General features: G+C 42.1%; 1 protein-coding gene across 2 annotated transcripts in view; it reads left to right on the forward strand.

The window, feature by feature from the left end:
- Positions 1–1,576: 1,576 nt before the first annotated feature.
- DPP9 (dipeptidyl peptidase 9) overlaps positions 1,577–15,062 on the forward strand; it is an 18,356-nt gene continuing 4,870 nt past the window's right edge. Inside the window, exons 1-13 of one of the 2 annotated variants that reach the window (XM_010725089.3) lie at positions 1,630–1,684; positions 3,868–3,971; positions 4,353–4,603; positions 7,649–7,761; positions 8,774–8,947; positions 9,146–9,314; positions 9,474–9,587; positions 9,882–10,010; positions 10,507–10,568; positions 11,090–11,190; positions 12,473–12,650; positions 13,433–13,598; positions 13,697–13,776. In XM_010725089.3, coding sequence (XP_010723391.1) covers positions 4,381–4,603; positions 7,649–7,761; positions 8,774–8,947; positions 9,146–9,314; positions 9,474–9,587; positions 9,882–10,010; positions 10,507–10,568; positions 11,090–11,190; positions 12,473–12,650; positions 13,433–13,598; positions 13,697–13,776 — 1,509 coding nt within the window. In that variant the 5' untranslated portion in view covers positions 1,630–1,684; positions 3,868–3,971; positions 4,353–4,380. Of the gene's footprint in view, positions 1,685–3,867; positions 3,972–4,352; positions 4,604–7,648; positions 7,762–8,773; positions 8,948–9,145; positions 9,315–9,473; positions 9,588–9,881; positions 10,011–10,506; positions 10,569–11,089; positions 11,191–12,472; positions 12,651–13,432; positions 13,599–13,696; positions 13,777–15,062 lie in introns of both variants that reach the window. The other variant, XM_003213334.4, reaches the window with a different exon arrangement.

A 15,062-nucleotide genomic window follows, 5' to 3' on the forward strand; every position in this document is an offset into this window, starting at 1 on the left:
CTCCCGTGACTCGTCCACCCCACAGATTCCTGAGGCCACCACGCCGAGGACGGGGCTCGCCCCTTCCCCCGCCCCCACAAGCGAAGTGGGGAAGGTTTCTCTGGGGGGATGGTGGGGGGTGCAGCCCCCCAGGACTGGGCAGCTGGAGGAGGGGTGCGTTATCCGGTTAAGTCTCCTCCTGGAGCGCGTGCCGTGCCCGGGAGGGTTGGGGGTGGCTCGCGAGTTGGGGAGAGCAAGGATCTCCCAGGCTTTGGGGAATGCTGCAGCCTTCCCCCCCAGCAAGGGCAGCAGTGTAGTGGGGCTGCCTGCCCGGGCCTGGCTCTGGTCACTTGCAGCCTTTAACAAAGCTGAGTCTTCTGCGTGGAAGTTCCCACTGCTTTATTCCACTCTCACTCACTCTTATTTTTGGAGAAGCTACTCAAGCTTACGTTAATCTGTGACAGGGACGCATTTATAGTGTTTGAGGAGTGGCTGTGGTTCTTTGGGTCTTCTCAAAGGCACCTGCAGGCTCCTCAGTTTTCTGAACTCTCATGTCTGTTTGGTTCTGTCTCTTTTCTGTGGGTTTTGCATTGGAGGATGTCATTGTTCCTGAGGAAGGGGGTGAGGATGAGCTATGTCTCTGAATCATAAAAATCACAGAATAGTTGAGATTAAAAGGGACCTTAGGAAGTCCCCTGTCAAAGCCCTGCTTGCAGCAAGGCCAGCTGTGAGATCAGACCAGGTTACTCAGCATTCCTGAGCATTGCTCCTGTTGCCCTTTGTGCTTGCATTGAAGATTGCCCTTAAGTTACTGGATGCTGCTCTTTAGTCTCTCTTTGTTCTCTGCAGGAGGAACTTCCCTGCGCTGGGCTTCTCTGTGACACTTTGTTTCTCTGAATTCTCTGTGAGTGTGGTTGAGGTGCAGAGATGGCTGTCTGGGCAGACTGGGGCCTCAGCAGCAGATAGTGACAGGTCTGGGGTGTGTTTGTGATTCAGAGCCAGAAGAGGAGACAAGGATCATTGTGCTCTAAGGTACATGAGTGGAGAGGTAGTGATCATTGTGCCTTTGGATGCTCCTAGAAAATGGGTTTGTGCAGCGAGTCAGGCTTGTTCTGTGGCATCAGGCTGATGCTGAGGCAAATGCACTGGCTTGGAAGACAAATCTGTTTTGTTTTTTTTTTATGTCCTGTGTGGGGCCATGATGTTGTCAGTAGCAGGGCTGCTGACTCTCTGTCTGGATCCTTACAGTGCCCTTTGTTTGACTCTTGTGAGTGTGTTGATCAGACTTGTGTTTCTCTCTTCTTAATACTGAATTTTGGGATTCAGAGAGGGGAGAGAAAGAAAGAAAAGAGAAAGAAAGAGCTTCTGTTGAGGGTTCTCAGATTTTAAGAATTTTTGTAAGAGGAGATAGGCCATACATTTCTACTGTTGAGAAAAAGAATTCTGTGTTTTGTCTGGGTTGTTAGTATCCAGCATATGTGGGTAGAACAGATTTGGATTGCAAAGCACAAACCAAGAGTTTTGGTTGTGCCTCTGCACTGGGTGGCATATGTGACCTGTGCCCAGGTGCCAAGGGAAACTGCAGCTATATGAAATTTGCTTTTTTCATCTTCCTAGTTTCCTGTCCTGCCCAGCTTGCTGAGTAGTTAATGCAGAAGATAAAGAGGGTTCGTCTGGAAAACGAGACTGCAGGAAGTTGGAGAAGGTATGTTTCCCAAGTACTCCCAGGGCCTTTATTCACCCCATGCTCTCTGGAACATAGCAATAAACACCTTTTCAAGTGAATGAGGTTTTTGAAAAATCCCGAGCCTGTCTTTCTGCCTGGGGAGCTCTGTGTCAGGATCTGTGGGTCAGGAAGTGACTCAGGAGGTTGATTTATTTCACTGGCTTCCAATTCCAAGCTTAACAATTTTTTCCCATACTGATGTTCCTTGCTGTCTTCAGACTAATGTGTTTCTTCTGAAAAAGAACTTAGTGGATATATGTCTGATGTGTCTAACCTGGCTAGGCAGAATAAGCACACTGAATGAGCTTGGAGACACTCAAGGGACAGTTAAGTGCTTTGGGAAATGGAGTCATCTAAGGACTGTGAAGGAGAGTCTGTCTCTAGTGAGCTGTATAGCACATACAAGATTTATTGATGAGGAAGCTTTGAGAGTGTTTAAGAATAAGGTTGTTAAAATTGATGTATTGGTCAGAATCCTCTTTGAACAATTTCATCCCCAAATTCACTTTCTGACTTCAATTAGTTAAGTTACTCCTTATACTAGTTCTACTGCATGTGTGGTACTACCAAGTTCTAGTTATGTTTTTTCTGACTGTAGTGATAGACAGAGCAAATGGATCTTCCTTTTACTGTGTATTGTGTCAGAACCTAAGTTATATGAGGCTCCATAACATTTTAGCTACTTTCCAACACTTTCATGTAATTTTGGCTACAGATCAAGAGTGAGGATGGATACTTCTCTTAGCCCACTACTCTACTCTGTTCTAGTGTCAAAGTCACCAAGGTTATAATAATACCAAGCTAAAAGTTGTGCCTTTCAGTTACCTGGTGAGTCCTAAATTCATGGAAATGTAGTTTGGAAGGGAGTCCTGTTCAGGTTGGGGCAGTTATCGGTATTACATTTGTGTAGTGGGTGTGAGTGGACTGTTTTGAGCCCTTAAAAGTGCAACTTTCCCTTGTGAGTAGTCAAGTGAGTGAGAAAGTGTTACTGGCTAGGAGAAAGTAGCCTAGGGGTCAAGTATCTTGAGCCAAAGCCAGATTGTTTTGATCAACCGACTTGACTTGCACTACAATTGGGTTGAGAGAATTGTACTCAGCTAACAGTTCTGAATGGTGTCTCTGTTATGTTTTTTTGATAGGGAGTGCTTTCCCCTTAAGATGTGATTTTTTTTTTATTTTTTTTTTTATTGCTGTAATGGAGGCCCTGAATACAGTTGATAGATAGACTTGAGGCCATAAGACACTCTTGCAATCTTAGAACACCCCGTCACGTTTTCTCTTGTGGCTTTGGGCTTCATGCCTGGCTTTTATTGGAAAATACTCTTTATTCGTGTTCAAGCTGTGGATTTAGGTGTTGGTTGTTTGTAGGAGAACCTACAGATGTGTTTTTGGAGCTTTTTCTTGGTGGTGATTTAAGCTGATGGAGAATTCTCTAGGAATGCCCAAGGTTCTCTTGAAGAATACTCATGGTAGAAAATGGACAGGAGTTAATGTTTTCTTGTGCTGATATTATTTCCTTTCCCTTGGTTCTACTCACTGGGAAAGAACTCGCTGTGCATCTTCTTGAGGCTGAGGCCTTCAAGATTGTTTGTTTAATTCCTGCTTAATACATAGGCATGACAGCTACATCTCAGAAGCAATTCTCTGTTCAGAATGCAGGTGACCATTCCCAGTGACAAGTGGCATTTGAGGAAAAACCTGATTTGAAAATGTACATCTTGGGGCTGCAGAGAACAAGGCCTTTTCTGGTTTAATCCTTAGTCATTGGTTTGCCATCTTGATGCCGAAATCAAAGGTAGCAATTCTGTCTCCATGGAGCAAAATCCTCTAGCCCTAGTATTTTTTTTTCTGGTAAACCAAAGTTATTTTGAAATTATCTGTAACATTCTTCCAGATGCACCCTGATATAGGCTGGTCAGCCCAAAATTACTAAAATGTCCTTGTGCAGGGAAATCCAACTTCTCTAATGAGGTGATGTAAACTGGTTTCCCTAGTCCTAGGCTCATTCCTGCTTTGTGGTAGATTACATCGTTGACTGTGAGCAAGTCGGTTAGTTCACATCTCCTCAAATCAATGTTTGCTGTAGTTGCTCATGGAGGTGCTTTTTGTAGACTCTCATTCAATAACTGCTAGCTTGGAAATGCGTGTACCACGTTTTGCAGGATATGACAAGGGTCTCTTACTGCTGTCTTCTTTCTGGTCAACAAAGTCAATTGCACTGTTTCTTCCTGTTTTGTCATCGTTCCTGGCTGCAGTAGCTATTCAGGTAAGTGAGCTGTTGCGTTTAAACCTAGATGATCATAAAGTGTTGTGCCAGCTTTCCTTCAGGGCAGGAAGGGGACTTCCACTTGTGCAGTGTTCCAGGATTTAAGTTTATATGCCCATAGGTCATAAGTTTATATGCCCATAGGTCATAGCTTTGATGACTTTTTGTCCAAATTCCTGGGGTTGTTTTCCTTTGAGTCATGCTGATTTCTTTTTTTGTGCCAGAATCTACCACATGGATTGTGTTTAACAGCTTATTTCTAGAACTAGTCCTGGTAATCAATATTTTGGCTTAATATCTTTGCTTACAGGACTCGATATGGAATGGGAGATGGGCTGCTCGATTTTAAGGCTTAACTCTCCCCCTCAACTCTTCCCTCAGTTTTTTGTCTAGTTCTGAGGAAGAGACAATGACTGCAGTGGACACGCTATCAGACAGCTCTGAAGTGGTCGAGATGGAGGATGTGCCTTCCGAATTCCAGGTGCAAAAGCATTCTTGGGATGGGCTGCGTGACATTATTCACAGCAGCAGGAAGTATTCGGGCATGATAGTGAACAAAGCTCCCCATGATTTCCAGTTTGTCCGGAAAACCGAAGAGTCCAGCCCTCACTCTCATCGTCTTTATTACCTGGGTAAGCTGACATGACAGATACTGGGTGTGAAAATGTTATGGGAGAGCTTCCAATTTAAACAGACAAGGAAAAGGATGGAAAATATTTCTGTTTGATACAGGGGAACTGAGATTAGGTAACGCTGCTCAAGAAGAACAGACACTCAAATCTATAGCAAAGCCTGGAACTGAGCAGAGACCTCTCCAGTCTCAGACAAGCACAGGCTTTCATAGAGTCAGACTACTTAGCAAAAGAAAAAAAAAAAGAAAAGTGCTACCTAGTCAGATCTACCTAGTGGCAGAAGTATGACTGCAGTGTTCGCTTGGTAACTCAGGTCAGTACGGGGGATGGGTTAAGAGAAGGGATGCTTTTCAAACTCAGGATTGTCCTGTGCTTCCAGAGCTTAGAAGTGGGATTTACCTGATAGATTAACTAGGCTGACTTTCCAAGTCACCATTAGTAATTACTAACTATATGTTACAAGTTACAAGATGTTTTGGAGGTGCACACAACAGCAGCTTATTTTCTCCCTGCTTTATTAAGCAGCACATAGGTATGATGCTTTGGAGAATAGGGAATGGAAAAAGATTTGAGAGGAATTTAACTATTGTTGGTATTTGTAGAGAAATCTCCTTCTGTACAGTAGGATTGAAGGACAGCAGAATACTGTGCTGATTGGGGCACTCATAGTTGGAACTATGATGTAATTAGTGGCAGAGTGGCTGGATTTTAGTAACTGGATAATTGTGTGGTTAGTAACTTGGGAAGCTTTATAGACTGTAAAGAGTTTGTTACACTCTGGGGTGTGAGCTGGTCTTTACTGGACCAGTAAAGAAATTTCCTAGTGTGCAACTAGATATAGCTGGCTGCTTTCCTAAAGTGACTCTGATTTTTGTTATTGTTGTTCCTTCTTTTTCTTGACTTGAGTCTGGGTCAGTGTAGAATGCTGGATTTGACTGAGCAGCTCCTGTATGTCCATGATGATTTGCTGCAGTCCTTTGTACATTCTTATTACACAAGTGCTATTATAAATGGCAGTTTCCTGAGTTAACATACTTTTCTTGTTGAGTTTGAATAGTGAGACTTAATTTAAAACTAAATGCTTTTCAAAGCCAAATTGACTTTGATACAGGTTAGATGACTAAAGAATTAACATTATGTGTGGCTAATTTGCAGTATTTTTTATTTTCTTCCGTTGTATGATATGGCAACGAGAGCAGCCAGTTGCTGTAGATTTTCTGCACAGGTGTAATTATTACAGGAGCCAGAACTAGTAATGAAGATACATCAGTGTCTTTTCAGTGTTGCCTGAAAATGGGCTGGGCATACTGCAGGTTGACTCATAACATAAGATTGTTACCTAGTGGGTAATGCTGAGTTACCTCTTCTCATGCATTTCTTATGAAATGGAAATGATTATTCTTTTTATTGCCATAATAAGCACCTTTTAAATTGCATGCTGTGTACAGTGTGTTAAATGGAACCCATTTCATGGGTTCATGTTTAACATCGTCCTACTATTACTGTCTCAATGCTGAGTAGCATTTCCAAAATTTTATGTGAACACTGTTACTGACTGTATGCCAAGGAGTAGGATGAAGACTTTTGAAGAGTTTTAATGTAGGGGTTGAATGCTATTCTTCACTTGAGAGTACAGTATAATGTATTTGGGGTTGAAGGCAATATCTTCTTTGTAAATGCTGATTGATTGTAGTCTTGAGGCTGTTGTATAAAGTACTAATGTAATAAGCAGAAATGAAGACCAGGTCACAGTCACATAAGTGCCAAATATCTATGTATAGTCAGTGGTTCCTATCTGCAATTTGTTCTGTTTGGACATCTCAAATCATTCCTGAGCTGTCCCCATATACTTCTGTGTTGAACCATGGCAGATGCTGCTTATATTAAACACCACATACTCAGCTCTTTGGCGTTTCTGTATTTCTGAGGACTATATGCTCACACATGTTGCTTTGCTTCCTAGGTACTTGGTACTATTTCAGTTTTGAGTAACTGTACTGCTAGGTTAACAGCTCAGAAATTTTATTCTCCCTGAACACCTACAGAGTAAACAGTATTGGGGCATGTTTTCTGTGTTAAATTCTGACCCAGGGCATCACTTAAGCAAATGTAGAGGGCAAGTTTATGGTCTTTGATTCTGCTGAAACTGCCAAAATCATTGTCATGGATATTCTACATTTTCTTGGTTGGCTTGGAAATTGGATGAAAGCCAATAGCTTTATACGATTTGGCCATAATCAAAAGCTTATGTAAGATGACAAGATGTCTTGGCTAAATAATGTTTTCCATTTGAACGGACTCTCTAGAGCTTCCAGGTTTTTTCTTTCTCTCTTGTAGGCTAATGCACTGATCTGAACTAGGTCCTACAATGAATTTTTGGCTGATAAATGTGGAGAATAACGTTGAGTCTCTCAATCAGGCCGTGGCTCTTTTAGAGTGGATTTAGGGTGTGGGTTGAACAGTCCAGAGAGAGGAAAGTCTGAACTCTGAAAAGGTTGGTTAGTGTTAAATATTGCCTGGGGAAATATGTGTTTACAGCTAATGTAGTTAGATAGTATTGTATATTTGAGCTGAGAGCTGCTTGGGAATGAGAGCTGATAAAGCCCCTGAACACACCTAAGCTCTCTATTACAGAGTAATGGTGCCTTCCAGTTGAAACTATTCAATGGAAGATCTAGTCCAGCCTCTCAGCCATGAGCAGGAGTACCTTTGCTAGATCAGATTGCCCAAAGCAACCATCAGCCTGAGCTTGAATACTTCCAGGGATGAGGCATCAACAGTTTCTCTGGAAAATGTTTCTGTATGTCACCACCCTCAAAGTGAAGAATTTCTTCCTATTATCTAATATAAACATAGTGTCTTTTAGTTTTAATCTATTACCCCTTGTCCTATCACTACAGTCTCTGATGAAGAGTCCCAACTGCTCTTTCCTGTAGGTCCCCTTTAGGTAATGGGAGGCTGCAATAAAGTTGTCTTACTAAAGGCTGAGTCATCTTTGTCCAGTAAATAATCTTAAACAGAATGATGCTTTTGTCCTCTTAATAGGAATGCCATATGGTAGCAGGGAAAATTCACTTCTTTACTCAGAGATTCCCAAAAAGGTACGGAAGGAGGCCTTATTACTCTTGTCATGGAAACAGATGCTGGATCACTTTCAGGTAAGCAGAAGTGTGAAGACCCTGAGTTGATAATTCTTGGGAGAATTGGTTGATGTTATGGGGTATTGGTATGGTGAGTGTTACCATGCTGTGCGGCATGGAATGGTAGCGGTAGGGATGTTGTGTTGATGATAGCTTCATTTCATAATATGAGATAGGCGCCTATGTGTGCTCCTGCTAGTGAGTATGAAACAGCAGGTGATGTGGCAAGCAAAGGGGTGATCTAGTAAAGAAGTCTGTAAACTAGCATGTGATCCACTGCAAACTAAAAGCTATCAGGACAGTGCACCTTTCCTCTGTGCCTTGTCTGGGCTCTTCAGATGCTTGTTAACAGGCTTGTTATAATACCTACTATCTTTTCTGCTTTTAAGGAAACTGGGAAAACTATTAAACAGCTGCTTCTGTCCTATGCTCTGTTGCAAGAGAACTGGAAAAGGGGGTGAAGTCTCCCTTTCCTCTATCTTTGTGTCTTTTGTCAATAAGTATTAAGGAGCAATGGGTGCAGGGCACTGGCCTATCTTCCTTTCTGGAAAGCTTCTTGTTGGAAGAGAATTCAGCTGTCTTGACCCCATTTGGATTGCTAGTCCCCTTCAGAGTAATTCAAGATCCCTGGAAGAGGTTTTGTATGCAGTATCTGACATGGAAACTGTTTGTGAAAGGCTGTAGATAGTGTCGTTAAGTTAATTGGTTACATCTGATTTGCATAAGCAGCACAAGTGCATCTGTCCTCAGTTAATACTGAAGTCAACTGCAGAAACTGTAGATTGGCACTTATCTCTTACGTAAAGAGAACTTTGGGGCTTGCAGTTAGATTAGTCCTGTGGGCCACACTTGTAGCCTGAAATACAGTAGTTGTGGAAGAACCTGTATGGTAAGACTACTGACTGCTTGGGGCTGGTGAATTGTATTTTCAGCAACTGGCACTACCTGTTGCCGGTTCAAAAGCATTTCTGCTCTGCGGAAGTTTCTCTCATTGCAGATTTTCTTGGATTTTCTTTTATTTCAATGCTAGGCAACCCCTCATCATGGGATGTATTCTAGAGAAGAAGAACTCTTAAGAGAGCGCAAGAGGCTTGGTGTCTTTGGTATAACATCTTATGATTTCCACAGTGAAAGTGGCCTGTTCCTCTTCCAGGCCAGCAACAGCCTCTTTCATTGCCGAGATGGAGGCAAGAATGGTTTCATGGTGAGTTTGCTAACAGAGCTATGAATGACATCTGAAGTGTTTTTGGTTGGTAGCAGCTGCACTTGTCCATGTGTTTGGTTATGGTCACTTCTCTTGTGTCCTCTTAGGACTGTGCCCTCATTCTGTGGGCTGTAGGTCTTTAAGTGTGAAGCTGGTTGTTGATTTGGTACACAGGTGTTTGTGTTTCTGTTGCTGTAGGTGTCTCCAATGAAGCCTCTGGAGATCAAGACTCAGTGTACAGGGCCACGAATGGATCCCAAGATTTGCCCTGCAGACCCTGCCTTCTTTTCATTCATTAATAACAATGATTTGTGGGTAGCAAATATAGAGACAGGAGAGGAGAAGCGAATGACATATTGCCATAAAGGTAACTGATGGTTTTTAACATATTTAAAAGAAAGTTTTGATTAAAGTTGTGGATGAAAGGGCTACTGTCTTTATGGCTTATTTCTCACAAACGCACTTTTCTTCTGAATTAGTTGTTTTCAAGAAGATGTATGTGCCCTCTTTCTTTGCTCCTTTCCAGGCTTATCCAATGTTCTTGATGACCCTAAGTCTGCTGGTGTAGCCACTTTTGTCATTCAGGAGGAATTTGATCGGTTCACAGGCTATTGGTGGTGTCCCACGTCTTCCACAGAAGGTCAGTGTTCTGCATATCAAATTCTGACACTATTACTACTGCTGGCCTCTACTGTGAATGATATTTTGAGCATGGTTTTATTTTGGTCCGGGTTTGATCTTTTCCTGTGGAGGCCACCAGAAGGAACATAATGTTGAGGGAATATAATTATGCTCAGAGGAGTATTTACGCATGGTTACTAGAAGATGTAATTATACAGGACATTTTGCACCAGAGTGGACTTCTGTAGTGCTCCAGGCAAGCTGAAAACGCTTGGAAAACACTGTAGCATGCATGCCTACTATCTGTTCCTAGGTTCAGAGAATTTAAAAACACTGCGAATCTTGTATGAGGAAGTGGATGAGTCAGAAGTGGAGATAATTCACGTTCCTTCACCTGCTCTGGAGGAGAGAAAAACAGATTCCTATCGGTACCCCAGGACAGGTAAGTGAAGTATCATGGGGCTGCTAATGCAACTTTTGGCTCCTGCTAACTGAAGCAGTGGAATTTGTGCTATAAACATCTCATGATTAATATAGGTTCTTACTAGGATGTAGAAGCTGGTTGTAAATGTTGAAGCCTTAATTGACTCTCCGAGCCCACTCCCTTTCTACAAAAGGGAACAGGATTTAAAGTTCACCTTAAATGAAAGGATTGCTGAGAAAATGAAATATATCTGATGGCATGTTCTGGAATATATTTTTAATCACTTCTTCCTGTGAATGTGTGCATCTATCCAGGCAAGGCAAAAGCAAACTTTTCCAATACCCAAAATGCCTTGTTTGAACACAGTATTGTTTGCATTCATAATTTCTTATTTGTGTATTGGCTTCCAGCCATTTTAGCAGGACCAGAGTTGGTTCCTGTCCAGAAGCTGTAGCAACTATAATCCTGGGGGTGTTCAGGCTTGTCATCTTGGTATTCTGTCACTCCTGTGCAGGCAGCAAAAACCCCAAGATTACGTTAAAACTGGCAGAATTGAAAACAGACAGCAAGGGTAAGGTAAGTCACAGAGTGTATTATTGCTCTGAAGGGTTGACTGCTTCTGAAGTTGCTTAGAGTTAAGAGGCCACTTAAGAATCCGTGATAGGTTTTCTTTTCTCTTTCTTTTCTTTCCTCTTGTAGCACCTAATTCTTGCATGTGGGTAGCTAGAAAAAGAAAAACTTTTAAAAGGCTGAAAAGTATTATGCTGCTCAAAAAACAGCTGGGAGAGGGGAGGGAGGTGAGAAGCAGGGCTAGCCTGACATACCACAGCATCAATGGCAGAGCTTGCAGGGTTAAAACTGGATCTAATCGTGGACTTCATTCCACAGTTATATCCTTTCTGTGGCTGGATGCCAAAATCATGGTGCTTTGAAACTTGTTTTTCCTTTCTATTCTTGCAATTTTGAAGAATGGTTTGCTTCCCCTTGATGAGGCCAGTCAGTAGTTACAACTTCCTTATTCTCCCGTTTCTCTGAGCTTCCATAGGAGAAGGCCTGGTAACAGACTGATTTGGTATTGGACCTTCCTTTTGTTGCAGATCGTGTGTGCTCAAGACAAGGAGCTGGTGCAACCATTTGCTGCATTATTCCCAACTGTGGAATACATTGCCCGTGCTGGATGGACTCGAGATGGCAAATAGTACATAAGTTGTTTTTTTCTTTTTCTTTTTTCCTCCAAACTAATGCTGGCAAGGGCTTCCCAGGCTAAACTCTCACAGACCTTCAAGACTATGTGGTGTTGTAGCCATATAATAGATTGTGCTATATTGAAGCCAGGTTTATAATGTTGCCTTCATCAGTTTTTAAAGTTGTGAGTGTCACAGATGGCACAAGACTATTTGACTTCTTCATTGTTTTAACATCCTACTGGTAGGAAATAATCAGATGTAGACTCAGATGACAAGCTGTGGGTTTTAACGCAGAGCTACAACTGCGAAGTTAAATGACAGTCAAGTAGACAGTCCTAGGGAATTCTTTTGGGTTTAAGGTGTACGGTACTCATACTACATTCATCCTTGAAAATGAGGATGTACTGTAAGCAGTTTTATTGTTGTCCATTGGTCCTATTTGCGATCAGTGCAAATATATAATGGGAACATGGGCAGTTTCCATGTTGTGCAGTGGGGAAGAATTACTCTGTGACCGCTGTAATTTGTAATTAATAACTGTTTGCTTTGGAAACTGAATTCATACAGTTTTACAGAAAGTAATCACATCAGTGACTCCTATATTCTGCACTAGAGCTTGTCAGAATGTGCTGAATATATCAGTTCATGAAATCTGCAGACTCTGTGCAGGGGGTAACTGGCTCTTTTGAAAGTCTGTGTTAATGATGGAACTTCCCTTGATGCACTTCCAGGCCTTGGGGTAGCTACACTGTGCAGCAGTGGCTTGACATCTGTCATGTTGAGAGGCCTGCAGTGCAGCACCACTTCACATGACTCTCCTCGGAGAGGAACAAGGCTGAGACTGAAGCGACTCCTTCACTTGGCAGTTGTCTTAGGTCTGTGCCTTTCCCTGCTAGTGCAGTGTACAATAGAGAAGCTACAAATGAATCACTTTAGTTTCTCTTGATCTCAGAAGCTCACTAGAAGATAAACAGTGCTTCTTGATGGAAGGGTTGACCAAGGAGATGTTGCATTCTGGAGACATGTTACCTGGTCTCTTGGGATAGACACTCTGCCCAGTGTGTCAGACATCTGGTCTGAAGGATACCCCCATGAAACACCAGAGATGTCTGGCAAAACATACTTGTTGCCAAAGCTTCCAGGAGATTAGAAAGAAGCAATTGTGAGAAAAGCTTTGCATTCAGATGTTTAAATCCCTTCTGCCAGTGGGAAAAAAAGGATTGCATGTTCTGAGTATTATAAACTGACATCTATTTTGTGGTACTGACCTTTACTTCCAACTTCTTTCCCCAGTGCTTGGGCTATGTTTCTAGACAGACCTCAGCAGCGGCTGCAGCTTGTCCTTTTGCCTCCAGCGCTCTTTATTCCAATCCCAGAAAGTGAGGAGCAGCGTGCTGAATTTGCCAAAATTGTGCCAGAAAATGTTCAACCGTTTGTTATCTATGAAGAAATCACTGATGTGTGGATAAACGTAAGCAGCTCAGGGCTGGGAGGAGGGCACTGGCTTGTCCCTTCCTCCCCTGCGCTTAACTATTTTTGTGTTGGCTGTGTGTCCAGCTTAGTCCACGTTCCAGCAGACTGCTTTGCTACTTAGTATTGCCAGGTTTGGTGTTAGTTCAGGAGGTCTGATAAAGCTCTGAGAAGGACTTCCATGCACTCAGCATTGAAACATAAGAGAATCCTACCTAATCCTGGCTAGCATTCTCAGTGAAGACAGGCACTTAGGACACCAATATTTTTGTATGTAACACTGCAGTTCTCTTAGGGGTGATTTATTAGAAGATTAAATGGCTTCTTGAGTTACAAGCAACTCTAATCTGTGGAATTTAAATATATTTAGATAAGTGATGAACACAGGACAGGAAATAAATTTGAGCTTTTAACATTAGCACCTTAGTGCTGAAGTGGCAAAGGGACCTGAAGTTCAAACTGTGGCATTCCCACAGTGTCAGAACAGCAACTGCCATATGGGACACACTTAGCTTGTCTTGCTCAGAGGCATGACTGGTGGGTGCTGCTTTACTGATAGTCATGAAGAGCTCAGAGAACACGTTCTTCTGCACAGGCACAAACATTTTGTGGTAATTGGGAAGTATAGAATTGCTTTTTATCACTAGCAGCTTGTCTGAGATATTTGTCCCTGCCCAGCTCTTTTCATTTGATAGCACAGTAATTTATCAGTATATCTTTTGGCTGGCTATGCGTTGTTCTGTCAATAGAAATCACTCAGGGATCTCTTGTCTCATGTGACAGGTTCATGATATCTTCTATCCTTTCATCCAACTGGAAGGAGAGGAGGAAGAACTGTGCTTTATCCGAGCCAATGAATGCAAGACAGGTTTCTGTCACCTGTACAGAGTCACAGTGGTCCTAAAGCAAGGCAGCTATGACTGGGTACAGCCGTACGTCCACAGCGAGGGTAAGATCTGTGTGTTGACATTGCATCAGCTTTGTGGGCTCACTTTGCTTGTTTTATCTTTTGGGGAAGATTATTTATTTTCATGTCTTTTCTTCTAGATGATTTCAAATGTCCTATCAAAGAGGAGGTTGCCCTGACTGGTGGAGAATGGGAGGTGCTGGCAAGACATGGATCAAAGGTAGTGGTTATTTTCTCTTGCAGTATTACAGTTCTGCTTTATCTGCCCACAGTCCTGGCTTATGCCCTCTGTTACACTTAGAACCAAGTAGAACTACTTAAGTTTGATTTTGTGTTTTTATTATTATTTTTAAAACTTATTGCTGCCTGTGCTTTCCCCAGAAGTGCTGTAGTCCAGTGCACATTGAATTGATTGTGTTTTTAATCAGACTCCAGATTGCTCTTTAGGTCAGTCCCATGAGTGAGGCAAGCCATAGAAATGGACACGAGTCTGATGTTCAACATTAACAAAGAACTTTCTGTGGAGAAGCTTGGGCTTACTGTCTTTGCTGAAGCATTTTAACCTCAATGAGTACTTGTGAATTGGGAATATGTCCTAGTGCTTAGAATGAACTCTTGGTCTATAGCTGATCCTTTCAGGAAGAAGGCAGCTGGGGAATATAAAGCAATTTAGAATATGAAGGAACTCTGTATCTGTTTTATCTTGTAGAGCCTTGTTCCATTTTGCTTCAAGAATTAACTCTGAGTCTGATCTTTAATGCTCCCAGGTGATTTCTGTCAAAATGAAGGCCTTGTCTGTTCATTCCCAATTAATCTAGATTTCCACTTCACACTTTCACAAAAAAAAAAAAAAAGAGCCTACAGCTTTGTGTATTTGGTTTCTGCTGTTTTTTTTCTTTCAATCTTCAATTAACCTGTTGTACCTCCCCATGTGGATTCTCACTGTACATGCTGTTGATTTTGGTCACAGCTCTTCCCTGCATGTGCTGTGTCTAAAATTGTGTTAGTAGCAAGTATTTTGATGCAATTGTTGCTCCACAGGGCTCTACCTGTTTTCCTGGTCAATTGGGTTGGATATTGCTTCCCTGTACTGTCTGCAGTTCTCTTCAAACTATGTTAGCTAGAAAGAGCACTTGGGCTTCAGCATTTGGGAACTGTAAGGTAGAAACAGTTCAGTTTCTGTTGCTGGATCAATGCAGTATTTAAAAGCTGTTGCCTCTATTCCTGGCTGACCCAGGTGGATTTTAGAAACTGATGTATGTGGACGTTAAGAAGTTATGTTAACATGACTTGAAGTTTGCTATTGCTAAGGCCACTGAACTGTTCCTTCCACAGATGGGAATTCATTATCACAATTGACGGGGAAAAATACATATATACCCTTAAAATGCCACTCATAATGTGGGAGGACACCATAGTTAAGCACAGAATCTTTCAGTTTAAACATCAAAGAGAACTCAGGGTTTTTTTTAAGCTCCTTAATAAGCAAATGCTTCGAGTTTCTCA

Source organism: Meleagris gallopavo, chromosome 30, assembly GCF_000146605.3.
Source record: "Meleagris gallopavo isolate NT-WF06-2002-E0010 breed Aviagen turkey brand Nicholas breeding stock chromosome 30, Turkey_5.1, whole genome shotgun sequence".
NCBI classification, from domain to species: domain Eukaryota; kingdom Metazoa; phylum Chordata; class Aves; order Galliformes; family Phasianidae; genus Meleagris; species Meleagris gallopavo.